The 16,054-nt window shown below is 38.3% G+C and overlaps 1 protein-coding gene across 9 annotated transcripts in view; it reads right to left on the bottom strand.

Annotated features, from left to right (window-relative positions):
* Window positions 1-16,054, bottom strand: part of ITSN2 (intersectin 2) — a 140,839-nt gene that overhangs the window by 98,306 nt on the left and 26,479 nt on the right. For 8 of the 9 annotated variants that reach the window (XM_087437079.1, XM_087437080.1, XM_087437087.1 and 5 more), the window contains 5 exons: window positions 5,299-5,391; window positions 3,612-3,675; window positions 2,335-2,498; window positions 489-695; window positions 241-337 (listed from right to left, as the gene is read on the bottom strand). In XM_087437079.1, the coding sequence (XP_087293205.1) occupies window positions 241-337; window positions 489-695; window positions 2,335-2,498; window positions 3,612-3,675; window positions 5,299-5,380 (614 nt within the window). In that variant the 5' untranslated portion in view covers window positions 5,381-5,391. Of the gene's footprint in view, window positions 1-240; window positions 338-488; window positions 696-2,334; window positions 2,499-3,611; window positions 3,676-5,298; window positions 5,392-9,752; window positions 9,873-16,054 lie in introns of all 9 variants that reach the window. The other variant, XM_087437086.1, reaches the window with a different exon arrangement.

The raw sequence follows: 16,054 nt of genomic DNA, 5'->3' as shown, positions 1-16,054 counted from the left end.
AATACTCTTAGTTTACATGCAAGATTTTTTTCAAAAATAAAATACTACAGACCTTCAGGAATTCTAAAAATAAAAAAAATTTATTTTATGTGAGTTGTAAATAGTAAATTTACCTTACGTATTTACATTTGGCCATTACAAAGTAAAACCTGGATAAGCTCAGAGCTTCAAAAAAAAACGTCATTTGTTAAACACTCCTTATTGAAAGCATAAAAAGTTGAAAGTTTTAAGTATTCATACCTACTAGATCCTAAATCAATTAGAGACTGGGCTTTCTGTATATTAGCACCACCAAATCCTCCCATCATCAGACTGTAAGATGACGTATGAGGCAATGCTAAAAAAAAAAAAAAAAAAAAAGGAAATGACAAAAGAAGGTTCACACTAAACAATATCACAAAGTATGAGGGAAATTTGTATCTACTGGGACACAAATACAGCAGTTTCTTTCTTCATATGAAATATTGACTCAGACATAAAGTACTTACTTGAAGAAGAATAAGGAATGGATAAAGGCTGAATGAGACTGGCGGTTCCATTTGGTAATGAAGAAGTGCTAACAGAAGGCACTAGGGGAGGAGGCATCATTAGGGGAGGAAGGGTGGTCCCTGAAGTCGCAGAGGACAAAGGTGTTGCTATAGGTGCAACTGGAGGCAATGACTGAGGAATGGACAAATTGGGCATGCTTCCCATTCCTAAAGACAAAACAGAACACATTTTTCAGTGCTAGTAAATCAATTATAAAACATATGCCAGAAAACAAGTTTACAGTACAGTGAGCAGACCCTATGTTTATAGAAACACTACAGGCTAACTATCTGGTCTTTAAAAACTCACCAAAGCAGGTTTGACCCAGCAGTGAGGGAGGTAAATTACTGCTTTCCATATCAATATTCTGACCTGTGTGAACTAAGGAAGTGCCTACAAAGGAGTTAAATATTCTCTTCTAGCATCACGAATAAAAACTAAGCAGTGTTTTCCAATGAAATATTAGTATCCTCAAAGAGAGAATGTATTACCTGATCAAATGTCGGGTTTTGTGTAAGGATAATAAATATAGTGCTGCTGAGTTAACACACACACTCACTCCCCACCCGCCCCCCAAAAAGATGTTCTAATTACTAGATACTTTAGGAGATGCACTTATGCATACGCATTATTTGCAAGAAGAAAGCATGCCACATATTTCACTTTTCTTCTAAGTAACACACCTATGGATTCAAGGACAATTCTTTAAAAGGAACAAAGTGATGACTCTCTTTACTAATTGCAGAGTACTAAGTACACTATATAAATATGGTCACACAATGATTTGGTATTTATTTCTAGAGCTCACTGCAATAGTGAAAGAATTTAGTATTTAAGATCTAACATCTGGAGTGAAGGAACATGTTTCAGATACACAGAGATATCGAATGTTCCATTCCAATGAGTGCCTCTCACTTATAATTAATAAGAAATTGGCTAATCAAAATTAATGGAAAACTGATTATCTCTGATAAATATGTAAATTAATTAGCACAAAGTCCACAACTAATAGCCCTAAATTTAGCTGGATAATTACCTTTAAATTAAAGAAATTCTACTTATGTATAGTTTTAAATTACCCCCCAAATTAAACCATTTCAAGTGAGCTTAAAATTGTTTCATTTTGGGCCAGCCCCGTGGCTTAGCGGTTAAGTGTGTGCGCTCTGATGCAGGCGGCCCAGGTTCGGATCCCGGGCACGCACAGACGCACTGCTTCTCCGGCCATGCTGAGGCCGCGTTCCACATACAGCAACTAGAAGGATGTGCAGCTATGACATACAACAATCTACTGGGGCTTTGGGGGAAAAATAAATAAAATTAAAAAAAAAAATTGTTTCATTTTTTCTGTTATTCATACAGAATACAGAAGAAACTAATTAAAAAGAGTATTTAGGGGGCTGGCCCCGTGGCATAGCGGTTAAGTGCTCGCACTCTGCTGCTGGCAGCCCGGGTTTGGATCCCAGGCGTGCACCAATGCACTGCTTGTCAGGCCATGCTGTGGTGGCGTCCCACATAAAGTGGAGGAAGATGGGCACGGATGTTAGCTCAGGGTCAGTCTTCCTCAGCAAAAAAGAAGAGGATTGGAATGGATGTTAGCTCAGGGCTGATCTTCCTCACCAAAAAAAAAAAAGAGTAGTATTTAGGATATTATTAGTATTTAATACTTCTTATCTCAGACATGAAAATAACTCGGAGTCTGGGGATTGTCATTTTATGCTAACAAATCCTTTTCTAATCTTCAAATACTATGTCTAGGAATCAAGTTCAACTATCAAACTGCAGCTAATTAAATTAATAAATATGTACCAAAACGAGCAGAAATTAATGGAGAGAACATAGGAGGTTGTTTCATAACAGGAGGGAGAACCATGGGCAACTGCTGGCCTTGAAGCTTTAGTTTGATGAGTTTCATAGCTATGGAGAACTCTTGTTGATCCATTTTCCCATCTTTGTTCAGGTCTGATAAAGCCCTAAAAGGACGATGAGGAGGGTAGATTGGTAAGCAGGGTCAACATTACTTTTAAGGATGATGATAAAATAAAAACAGTGATATAGCATTCACACATAGATCATCACTTAATTAAATATATGTGTGTGTGTATATATAAAAAACAGATAGCCAAAACCTTTACATTAAGAAATATTGTCTAGAGATAGAATCTAATAAAATACTGCCAGTCTATACAGAATCTAGAGACCTTTGGGATGAATTTCACCAGTGTGGATAGAAAGAAATTATTTAAGAGTAGAATCATTCTAAACTTAATTTATTCATTTGTTCAAATATTTATTGAATGCTTGCTATGTGCCTGGCACTCTGCCAGGCATGGGAATACTTTAAGTGGAAGGAAAGATGGGTATTTATTGTTAATATATTAAAAACAAAACCTTAGATATTATAAAGAACAATTTGTTTAAGATAGGAATGGGAAGGGAGGGCTAATTATAGATGATGAAATAAATGCAACAACTACAAAATAACAGAAACAAGATTTCGAGACTCTACCAAATTATAAAGAAGTGTTTTTTATAATTGGATGGAAATGTATACATCTTGTTTCCTTAGAAGTTCTAAAGAGGGGCCAGCCCCGTGGCTTAGCAGTTAAGTGCGCCCGCTCTGCTACTGGCGGCCCGGGTTTGGATCCCTGGCGTGCACCGACCCACCGCTTCTCCGGCCATGCTGAGGCCGCATCCCACATACAGCAAGTAGAAGGATGTGCAACTATGACATACAACTATCTACCGGGGCTTTAGGGGAAAAAAAAGGAGGAAGATTGGCAATAGATGTTAGCTTAGAGCCGGTCTTCCTCAGCAAAAAGAGGAGGATTAGCATGGATGTTAGCTCAGGGCTGATCTTCCTCACACAAAAAAAAAAGTTCTAAAGAAATTAGAAATTTGTCCTATAGAACAAAACTCCAATTGATTTTTAGTCATTTGCTCAATAAAATTTACTTTCTAAAAAGCTGAAGAAATACTCTTAACAACAGACTACAAGTAAAAACAACTTTATGTTAACACTATATTAAAAACAAAATAAAACCAGACTATCAGAAATTTAAGTTTATTTACAAAAAATATTTTACCATATTTCAGCTAAAACAGGAGCCGGCAGGCCTGACTGTAAGAAAAAGGAACGTGCTTGATCACCTGAAGGCAATAAAAATAAAAATCAAGCAGCATATTAGTAAACAGAATTACTCCAACGCTTCTGAATAATAATAACAAAAGTCACAACTGAACTTATATGCATTAATCAGTGACAAAAGATTACACTGTTCATCTTAGTTTTTCCACAATCATTGGGGTCTTATTTAATAATATTCCTATTTAATAAAATATATAGTTAAAAACACTACTCCCTAGAAAAGTTCTAAATAAAACATACCAGAACTTTATTTAGAAAAGTTCTAAATAAAACGTGTTGGGACAGAGAGTCCTCCATGGGTCTCTCACAATCCTATATGTCCTGCTGTGTATGCCAAGAACGCAAAATTCTAATTGCTCTCTATCCGGGTCATTTCTCAGAATTGGGTCTGCAGTGAGCAATCTTGAGGGATAAGGTAATGTTTCCCTGTGGGACAAAGAACAAGCTTGCTTACTGCTTGCTAAAAAATGGTGAGTCCCCTCAAGCTCAGTGCTCCTCTGCCGCAACACAATGTGACTTAGGGGACAAGGGAAGCCGAGAGAAACATGCCAATGCTCATGCTTCTAACTGTGCCATTAGTAATAAAGTCCTTTCTTTCTGACTCGGAAATCTCAGGTCTTCTGCCAGCATTCAGGAGACAGTAAGAGACTAAGTTATTAACTTGTAATTAGGGTAATCAAATCCCAACTCTGATACCAGGGAAGGTAGTTTATTATGGAAGTGCGAATAACTTTAAACTATAATGGTTAAGAGGATGAATTCCAAAGTTAGACTGAAAGGTTTCAAAGCCCAGATCAACACTAACTATCTCTGTGACCTGAGGCAAGTTACAGAACATCTCTGAGTCTCAGTTTCACCATCTGTAAATATAAACAACAGTAGCTACCTCACAGGGTTGTTGTGAAGGTTAATGAGATAATGCATGCAGTATAGTATCTGAAATACAGTACAGATTTGGTAAATATCAGCTATTATACTTACTATTACTGTAAAGAAAGCACTAAGATGCTTTGGTACAGAAAAAAACTTGCATTTATAGAAAAAAATTTAAAAGATACACCTAAAGTCATGCCCCTTTGGTTCTGGAGGTCTTTTTGCAAAACAAGGGCCAGCATCAACAATCAATGCTTGGTATAGCCTCTCAAACACAGAGAGCTAAATGTTAGGAACAGATTCCAGAAACAAAAAAATCCAGATTATTTTCAAGGGAATGGATCTGATATATATTCTTCTAGATTACAGTAATACTGATTGTTAGACTAGTAATTGGCACAACATATTAAGAGCACACTAATAAATTTGCTTGGAAAAAAGTTAAGTCTCAATTACCTTAAGAAATAAATTGAAAACTTTCTAGATATAATGTTAAAATGTGAAACTGGACAATTAAAACTAAAACTCTTGACTATCATTTAGGATCAGGAAAAGATATTCCACATGCCAAATCCAAAACAATAAATTAAGATGGTTCCAGGTAAAATAAGAAAGCCACATTTTTTAAAATTCTAGAATTCTGATTGATATGAATTTTATCACTTAAATAATACAAATCTGATGGTAGTCACATTAAAACTAATTCTAAGGTATTACATGAAAAAGAGCATAATTCACAAATAAAACACAACCTGTTATGTAACCTCCTGAGGGTTTGAGGTTATCAAACTGCTTGTCATGCTTAGTCCGTTCTTCAGAGGTAATAGCCCACATATTTGGCCCTCCTAAAACATAAATGAAAGATAAAGAAATTATAGTGTATATACGAGAATACTTAGAACACAATTCTAAAACATAAATATGAAGCACAAATGTCCATTTAATGACAGTACTTAATACCTGAGTGACACAAAGAGTAAAGCTCTATCATAACCATAGAGCACAGACCTAAGGCTTTTTACTTATTCACCCAATTAACATCTATTGAACAATTACTGTATACCACTCACTAGAAATCGGCAACAATATTGAAAATAAAAAAAGATGAACAAAATATTATTCCCATCCTCAAGGAACTCTTATTCTAGGAGGCAGGAGTTCTGCTTTTTTTTTTTTTTTAGTGAGGAAGATCAGCCCTGAGCTAACATCCATACCAATCCTTCTCTTTTTGCTGAGGAAGAGTGGCTCTGAGCTGACATCTATTGCCAATCCTCCTCCTTTTACTGCCCAAAGGCCCAGTAGATAGTTGTATGTCGTAGTTGCACGTCCTTCTAGTTGCTGTATGTGGGACGCTGCCTCAGCATGGCTGGAGAAGCGATGCGTCGGTGCACGCTGGGGATCTGAACCCGGGCCACCAGTAGTGGAGCACGTGCACTTAACCGCTAAGCCACGGGGCCAGCCCCAAGGAACTCTTTTTTTTTTTTTTTTTTTAATAATTTTATTTATTTATTTATTTTTCCCTCAAAGCCCCAGTAGATAGTTGTATGTTGTAGTTGCACATCCTTCTAGTTGCTGTATGTGGGACGCGGCCTCAGCCTGGCCAGAGAAGCAGTGCGTCCGTGTGCGCCCGGGAAGTGAACCCGGGCCGCCAGCAGCGGAGCACGCGCACTTAACCGCTAAGCCACGGGGCCGGCCCCCCGAGGAACTCTTATTCTAGAAAACAACTACCAGCATTTACAGTGTAACCTGTGAAGCACCCTAAGCAGAAATATATACAAAAAACTGTGCTAACACTGAGTTAGAAGCATCAAGGATAAGATAACAGCAAAGGTAAGACTGAGGCAGAGCCTTGAAGCTCGGCTTGAATTTTGTCATGTGAAGAGGTAGGATAAGGGCATTTTACACTAAAAGGGCATAGCACGAGAAGTCAAGGCACATGCAAGATGCTGTAAGTGCACAGAGTAGACTAACAGCTAAAGCACCTTGTGAGTGTGAGAAAGGGTAAGAAATAGGTAGGAGGAATTAACTGTAAAGGGTCTTATATACCATCCTTAAGAGTCTGACCTTTGGAAGTTATGGAGAGCCATCTAGTACTTTTTTAAATAATGTTCTTAATTTGGAATAATTTTAGATTTACAGAAAATTTGCAAAGATAGTACAAAGTTCCTGTACACCCTTCACTCAATTTCCACTCTGTTAACAATTTACATAACCATAGTACATCTGTCAAAACAAATTAACACTGGTGGGTCGGCCCCCTGGCTTAGTGGTTAAGCGCACACGCTCCGCTACTGGCGGCCCGGGGTTCGTATCCCGGGCTCGCACCGAGGCACCGCTTCTCCGGCCATGCTGAGGCCGCGTCCCACATACAGCAACTAGAAGAATGTGCAACTATGACATACAACTATCTACTGGGGCTTTGGGGAAAAAAAAGGAGGACTGGCAATAGATGCTAGCTCAGGGCCGGTCTTCCTCAGCAAAAAGAGGAGGATTGGCATGGATGTTAGCTCAGGGCTGATCTTCCTCACAAAAAAAAACACAACAAAACAAATTAACACTGGTATCCTACTACTAGCTAAACTAAGTATCTCCACCAGCAGGGCTAGCTGGTAAACCCTAACAAAACTGGACTCTGGGTATTGGAGATAGGAGAAATCTCGGTGACCAAAGATTCTGCCAATTGAAGCCTCTGGCACAGGGAAGTAGCCTCCACCTGGAGGCACCCTTTGAGGTCTGAATGCTTGACCCATGGACACCTAGTAACTCTTTGGCCTGAGAGTTCCATTCTGGGGTGCATCAACTTGAATTCCACAACTAACAAGGTGAGAAGGATCTACTGGATCATTGAGGTCCCCTGAAATGCCTGAACCTGGTTCACTAATGGGTCAGAGAAGGTGAAGCCAATGGTGTCCACTGGGCTGCCATGACTGTTCAGCCTCAGAGCTATGCAGAACCAAAAGGAGACGTGGTCATTTTGGGGCCGGCCCTGTGGCTTGGTGGTTAAGTGCGCGCTCTGCGATGCTGGTGGCCCGGGTTCGGATCCCGGGTGCGCATCGAGGCACCACTTCTCCGTTCATCCTGAGGCCGAGTCCCGCATACAGCAACTAGAAGGATGTGCAGCTACGACATACAACTATCCACTGGGGCTTTGGGGGGAAAAAATAAAATAAATTAAAAAAAAATCTTTAAAAAAAAAAAAACAAAAAAAAGACAAAAGGAGACGTGGTCATTTTGTTCAGTGGGAAGAGCTCAGATTCTTGGGCTGTTGCCAACGGCCCAGCTGTTTAGTTTGCCATTTGGAAAATCAACTGACAGATTAAAAACACCCTCTTTGGGGCTACAAACTGAAAACAAATTTTAATTGCTAACTGCATAGTCTGGGTCATTTATGTAGCCCATTAAGGGCCCATTCTCTGATTTAGACTGAAATCAAGCTGCTGATTAAGTCTGACTCTAAGTTTCTGATGCTGAGGATACCACTGCATGCTACACCTGTGATTCCTGTGTGTGTGTGTATGCGTGCACGCGAGAGCGCGTGCCCCCGTCTGATTGAGGAGGTCTCATTGCACAGGGCAATTCCCGCTTTGGTTCTTGGCAGATTGACTACATCAGACCTTTGACACCTCTGGTGACACTTTTTCAGGTTACCAGTCAGCCCAAAATGTCCACACTATTGTGCCCTTGAAACTAATCTGTGTCGTTTTCAGCCTTCTGGACCATTTGTACTATGACATTGATGTACCATTTTTTTTTTTACAAAAGCTGCTCAACAATGCAATGATGTCTGACTCTACTTCCATCACCTCCTCCTGGTCCACACTCCCTAAAGCAGGAGTTTGGCCACTGAATGTGCTGTCTACAGAAAGGGATCATCAGCGCCGCTTAGCTGTTTCCTGGCTAATAATTAGGACTAATACTAATATTAGGGTAATAGGGGACATACAGATCTATTGTGAAAACTCAGGATTCTACCCTGACCATTCTTAGACCTGACGCATCTTTCTTTCCCCTAACGGCATCTGTGGCAGGCCTGGTTGGTACATCCTCTAGGTAGCAGCTCAGCTAAAAAGGGACCTAGAAGATTCAAAGTTAATTCTGGTTAAGTACAAAAGTGTCCTTGTCTCTCTTGCACCTAATCCTTCAGGATCACGAGAAAACAGTGCAGTTACAGCTAAATGGGACACCTAGATTTTGTAGTGATAGAGAGCAACAACCAGGCATCTAAGGAGGAAACACCTTAGACCCCGAGAGGTATGGGTGCAGGAAAGGCATTAATAACCTTTTCCCATTCAGAACTTCCCCTGAAGCCTTCTTCCTTGAGGAAAATGCCCTGGTGTTGCTCTCCTAAACTGCTGGAAGCACCTTAAATTTAACTGACTGCTGAGTCTGCCATCCCCCACCAGCTGGCTTTGACTTCCATTTGATCCTGATCCACACTCAGTCTCAGGCAGGCCCTGTGCACCTGGGCCCCAGCGGTGTGGATTTCTCTGTGTTCCTGCCCCTCCACCCTGTGGCATCCAGACTCCTGTGTCTGTGGTAGGTCTTGGGAAGGACTTTCCTGCTGCTCCCCAAGCAGTAGCAGGAGCAATACCTCTGCTTGGTATTGGTATAGAATCTTAGGCGCAAGAAGGTTTCCTTCCCTTCCCTCAGTGGTAGAGAGGCTTTTCTTCTACCCTTACCCCAACAGCAATGTGTCTCTGCCTTGGGGGAGTCTTTGCTGACCCCCACCCAGTGGCTTAAGGCTTTTGCTTAATAGGAGAAAAGGATGTAGGGAAATGCAAGGTATTTTGTGCCTGTCCCCCTACAGCTGCCTGCAACACTGAGGTGGGGACTCATTCGGGTCTCTTGCACGGCCCCCAGTCTTTCTGGGGAGCATCCAGTTGATGCCCAGAGGAAACAGTTTGTGAGTAAGCACAAACTCCCCTTGTGTCTGCAGCCCCCAGTTATTCCAGACTGACATGCTAGCCCTCACTTGTCTTTTGGTAGTTCATTAAAATTTTGACTAATTTCTGTAACAAATCCCCCACTTTACTTAGAGCACTGTTTGCATCCAGAAGGGCTGAGATTGAATTCTGTGGGAAACTGCTCCAACTGCATTGGTGGAGTCATGGAAATCCCGCCATTGCCATTAGGCCCGTGTTCCCCCCCTGGATTCCAGCCCCCTTTACTCTAGAGCTCTAATGAGAACATCAGTCCATTTACTTACCAGACACGACCTTCCTATGCCTGTGTTGAATCCAATCTAATCTGCTTCATAATTTCTAGAAACTCTTCAAAGTTTCTGGTACACTGAGGGTGGCTTTTCTATTTCCTAAAGCTTGAGGGCCTGAATAATAAATGCTTGGGTTGTTATAAATGCAGCACACACTACATCTGATTCTACAATTCCAATGTTTAATAAAAAATTTTTAATTGTAAAGAGTAATGAGCTCTAAAATTCTAAAAAAGTAATAGAGTTCTAAAAGTAAAATGGCATTTTTTTCCTCCTAAAGCCAAGAGCTGTTCCTGTTCTTTCCCTCCTCCTTTCGTCTTTCAGATTTTGGACACATCCACTGTCATGGGCTTCAGAACTTCTTACTCCTTTAACTAGTCTCCAGTACCTCCACAATCCTGAGGCAGGAACAAGCTACCTTACACTACAATATCAAGTGGTAGCAACGTGTACCTGAAGCAGCCTCTGGCCTACCAGCTGATGGCTTTTATATCAGGCTCTCTGTATTTACAATTTCATTAAATTTTTGAAAAGCAGAAAGCAAACCTACCATGATGAAAGAAGGCTTTAGCAAGGATGATGCTGATGGTGCAGAAGACACCAGAAGTAGAGTCACAAGTGGTAAAAATAGAATTCACTGATCTTTTTTAGTTCTGTTAAGGAGATGGGAAGTGAAGCATCAAAGAGACTAAGAAAAGAATATCTGTTCAATAGAACCTTCTGAGAAGATATAAATGTTCTATATTTGCATTGTTCAATACAGTAGCCACGTGTGGCTCTGAGCACTTGAAATATGGCTGTGTGACTAAGGAAGTTAATTTTTTATTTAATTTTTATTAATTTAAATTGAAATAGCCACACGTAGCTAATGGCTACTATATTAGACAGTGCAGCTCTGTAAGAACCAAAGAAGTCTAAAAAGTCTGTGGTTAGTCTTGAGACGATGAAGTAGACATGGCAAAATTTGAGGAGTATGTCAGAAAGATTTAGACAAACAGCTTGGTCTAGGGCACTTAGAGACAAGTTCCAACAGTACTGGGCATTGAAAAAATTAAACAATCTATAATAGGATTTACTAGAGGAGAAACACTGCTTTTGGAGGTTTTGTGCTACATACGGATGTTTTCAAGAAGATCTTAAACCCTGAATTGGACTTAAATTAGACATATAAAAGATTATCTTCAATCTCCAGCTATTTTATAAAAAAGTGGGAGGGTACCACAGTCTACATTTGCTATGAATTCTTTAGAAGTTTTAAAAAATTACTACCTCTATTCCTATATACTACTCCTAAAGTAATTGTCTTGCATTTTGGACAATTACTTAAGTAATCATTTTTTTGTTATTGAACATTTCATTTGTTTCCAGTATTATTCTTTTATATATAATGCAAGGAGCTACAAAGAGATACATAAATATTTAGGAAATGGAAGAAACAAAATTAAGAAAGATTGGGCCTGTACTGCTTTCTTTTATATTCATTTTGTTTATAAACCTGCTTAACACGTTGGGTGAAGTTTATAACTAAACTATGTGTTTAATGCAAACTCGTTCGTATGCGACATAGAAACCCTCAAATTTGGGTAGAGCACACTGCTACTACAATTATTACCCTGATTCTAGACTAATGTTTATCACTTATTATAGAAAAACAGTTATTTGATTTTTCAGAATTGTCTGTGGCATTAATTAATCTTTATAACCCCACACCCTTTCCCAATAGGAGGAATGCTCACATTAATCCTTAAATAAGAGCTCTGAAAAGGCAAAAAAACAAAACAACAACAAAACCCTTATCTCAAGTCCATCCTTAAATGACAGGATTCTACCACACATTAGAATTTATTTTTACTTTTTATGCAAATAATTGATTTTACCAAAACTTTTCTAAATCTCACAAAGGTCAATCCTGAGTCTGAGTGTTAAAACTTTAAATATACAACATGCAGTTTTTTTATTAACTATGTGCTGATTTGGCCCTATGACTGAGAACATGTTTTAAAGAAGATGTAAGTGATCAAACACTAGATGGTAACATTAAAACAGAATTGCTTTGTGAAGGTGGTAGAATTACTGGTAATTCTTCCCTCCTCTTTTTTTAATGTTCTGTAATATTAGTGTTTTCAATTTAAATGTTAAAAAATTATTGACTGGACTCTCTATTTTCTTATATTTATAATTATCTAATGAAATTTACCTCAAAATTAAGAAGTCAGCATCTTAGATTTCTCTGGCAATTTAAAAATATAATGCATTTTCTCAATTAATTCTAAATGACACACAGTAACATAATACTTTAAGGGTGGTTAATTTTTACTTGAGAAATGAGTTAGAACTAGACGAGAAAAAAAGGCTTTAATAACTCTTTTTTTTTTTTTTTGGGAGGAAGATCAGCCCTGAGCTAACATCCATGCCAATTCTCCTCTTTTTGGGAGTTAAAGAGTAGAGCTTTCAGACAGAGGTCAAACTAAAGAGACCATAAATTCTGTATAGAAGGAGAAAGGAACACAGAAGGACTACTAAAACACTGAGGAAAAAAAAAGTTTAAAAATGGCAGTAAGTACATACTTTTCAATAGCTACTTTAAACGTCAATGGACTAAATGCTCCAATTAAAAGGCATAGGGTGGCTGATTGGATAAAACAACAAGACCCATATATATGCTGCATACAAGAGACACACTTCAGACTTAAAGACACTCACAAACTGAAAGTGAAGGGATGGAAAAAGATACTCCACGCAAATGGCAACGAAAAGAAAGCTGGGGTAGCAGTACTCACATCAGACAAAATCGACTTTAAAACAAAAACTGTAAAAAGAGACAAAGAAGGGCATTACATAATGATCAAGGGAACAATCCAACAAGAGGATAGAACACTTGTAAATATCTATGCACCCAACATAGGTGCACCTAAATATATAAAGCAATTATTAACAGACACAAAAACAGAAATAGACAGTAACACAATAATAGTAGGGGACTTTAACACTCCACTTACACCAACAGATAGATCATCCAAACAGAAGATCAATAAGGAAACATTGGCCTTAAACGACACACTAGAACAGATGGACCTAGTAGATATACACAGAGCATTCCATCCAAAAACCGAAGAATACACGTCCTTTTCAAATGCACATGGAACATTCTCCAGGATCCATCACATATTAGGCCATAAAACAAGTCTCCATAAATTTAAGAAGATTGAAATAATACCAAGCATCTTTTCTGACCACAACAGTATGAAACTAGAAATCAACTATAGGAAGAAAATCAGAAAAGCGACAAATACATGGAGATTAAACAAAATGCTACTGAACAATGACTGGGTCAACGAAGAAATCAAAGAAGAAATCAAAAAATACCTGGAGACAAATGAAAATGAAAATATAACATGCCAGAATTTATGGGATACAGCAAAAGTGGTTGTAAGAGGGAAGTTTATAGCAATAGAGGCCTATCTCAACAAACAAGAAAAATCTCAAATAAACAATCTAACAATGCACCTAAAGGAACTGGAAAAAGAAGAACAAACAAAGCCCAAAATCAGTAGAAGAAGGGAAATAATAAAAATCAGAGCAGAAATAAATGAAATAGACTAAAAAAATAGAAAAAATTAATAAAACCAAGAGCTGGTTCTTTGAAAAGATAAACAAAATTGACAAACCTTTAGCTAGATTCACCAAGAAAAAAAGAGAGAAGGCACAAATAAGTAAAATCAGAAATGAAAGAGGAGAAATTACAACAGACACCTCAGAAATACAAAAGATTATAAGAGAATACTAAGAAAAGCTATATGCCAACAAATTCGACAATGTGGAAGAAATGGATAAATTCTTAGAATCATACAACCTTCCAAAACTGCATCAAGAAGAAGTAGAGAATTTGAATAGACCAATCACCAGTAAGGAGATCGAAACAGTAATCAAAAACCTCCCCAAAAATAAAAGTCCAGGACCAGACGGCTTCCCTGGTGAATTCTACCAAACATTCAAAGAAGACTTAATACCTATCCTTCTCAAACTCTTCCAAAAAGTTGAGGATGGGGGGAAGCTCCCTAACTCATTCTACGAAGCCAACATTACCCTGATACCAAAACCAGAGAAGGACAACACAAAAAAAGAAAATTACAGGCCAATATCACTGATGAACATCGATGCAAAAATCCTCAACAAAATACTAGCAAATCGCATACAACAATATGTTAAAAAGATTATACACCATGATCAAGTGGGATTTATTCCAGGTATGCAGGGATGGTTTAACATTCGCAAATCAATCAACGTGATACACCACATTAATAAAATGAAGAATAAAAATCACATGATCATCTCAATAGATGCAGAGAAAGCATTCGACAAGATACAGCATCCATTTAGGATAAAGACTCTGAATAAAATGGGTATAGAAGGAAAGTACCTCAACATAATAAAGACCATATATGAGAAACCCACAGCTAATATCATCCTCAATGGTGAAAAACTGAAAGCTATCCCTCTAAGAACAGGAACCAGACAAGGACGCCCACTGTCACCACTCCTATTTAACATAGTACTGGAAGTCCTAGCCAGAGCAATCAGGCAAGAAAAAGAAATAAAAGGGATCCAAATTGGAAAGGAAGAAGTGAAACTGTCACTATTTGCAGATGACATGATTTTATAGGTAGAAAACCCTAAAGAATCCACTAGAAAACTTTTAGAAGTAATAAACGAATATGGTAAAGTGGCAGGATACAAAATCAACATACAAAAATCAGTTGCATTTCTATACAATAACAACGAAGTAGCAGAAAGAGAAATTAAGAATACAATCCCATTTACAATTGCAACAAAAACAATAAAATACCTAGGAATAAACTTAACCAAAGAGGTGAAAGATCTGTGCACTGAAAACTATAAAACATTGCTGAAAGAAATTGAAGAAGACACAAAGAAATGGAAAGATATTCCGTGTTCTTGGATTGGAAGAATTAACATAGTTAAGATGTCCATACTTCCTAAAGCCATCTATAGATTCAATGCAATCCCTATCAAAGTTCCAACAACATTTTTCACAGAAATAGAACAAAGAATCCTAAAATTTATATGGAACAACAAAAGACCCCGAATAGCTAAAGGAATCCTGAGAAAAAAGAACAGAGCTGGAGGTATCACACTACCTGATTTCAAAATATACTACAAAGCCATAGTAACCAAAACAGCATGGTACCGGCACAAAAACAGACACATAGATCAACGGAATAGAATCGAAAGCCCAGAAATAAACCCACACATCTATGGACAGCTAATCGTTGCAAAGGAGCCAAGAACATACAATGGAGAAAAGAAAGTCTCTTCAACAAATGGTGTTGGGAAAACTGGACAGCCACATGCAAAAAAATGAAAGTAGACCCTTACCTTACACCATACACAAAAATTAACTCCAAATGGATTAAAGACTTGAATGTAAGACCTGAAACTATGAAACTTCTAGAAGAAAACACAGGCAGTACGCTCTTCGACATCGGTCTTAGCAACATATTTTCAAGTACCATGTCTGACCAGGCAAGAGAAACAATAGAAAAAATAAACAAATGGGACTACATCAAACCAAAAAGCTTCTGCACAGCAAAGGAAACCATCAACAAAACGAAAAGACAACCTAACAATTGGGAGAAGATATTTGCAAACCATACATCTGATAAGGGCTTAATCTCCAAAATATATAAAAAACTCATGCATCTCAACAACAACAAAACTAACAACCCAATTAAAAAATGGGCAAAAGACCTGAACAGACATTTCTCCAAAGAAGATATACAGATGGCCAACAGACACATGAAAAGATGTTCAAAATCATTAACTATCAGGGAAATGCAAATCAAAACTACAATGAGCTATCGCCTCACACCAGTCAGAATGGCTGTAATTAACAAGACAAGAAACAACATGCGTTGGAGAGGATGTGGAGAGAAGGGAACTCTCATACACTGCTGGTGGGAGTGCAAACTGGTGCAGCCACTACGGAAAACAGTATGGAGATTCCTCAAAAAATCAAGGATAGAACTACCATATGATCCAGCTATTACACTGTTGGGTATTTATCCAAAGAACTTGAAAACATCAATGTATAAAGATACATGCAGCCCTGGGTTAATTGCAGCGTTATTCACAATAGCCAAGACTTGGAAGCAACCTAAGTGCCCATCAAGGGACGAATGGATAAAGAAGATGTGGTATATATACACAATGGAATACTACTCAGCCATAAGAAATGATGAAATCCAGCCATTTGTGACAACATGGAGGGACATTGA

Source organism: Ceratotherium simum, chromosome 11 (genome assembly GCF_057802395.1).
Source record: "Ceratotherium simum simum isolate JZ-2026a chromosome 11, ASM5780239v1, whole genome shotgun sequence".
Taxonomy (NCBI): Eukaryota; Metazoa; Chordata; class Mammalia; order Perissodactyla; family Rhinocerotidae; genus Ceratotherium; species Ceratotherium simum.
Note: the sequence above shows the minus strand (reverse complement) of the source record. Positions and strands in the feature narration are given on the sequence as shown.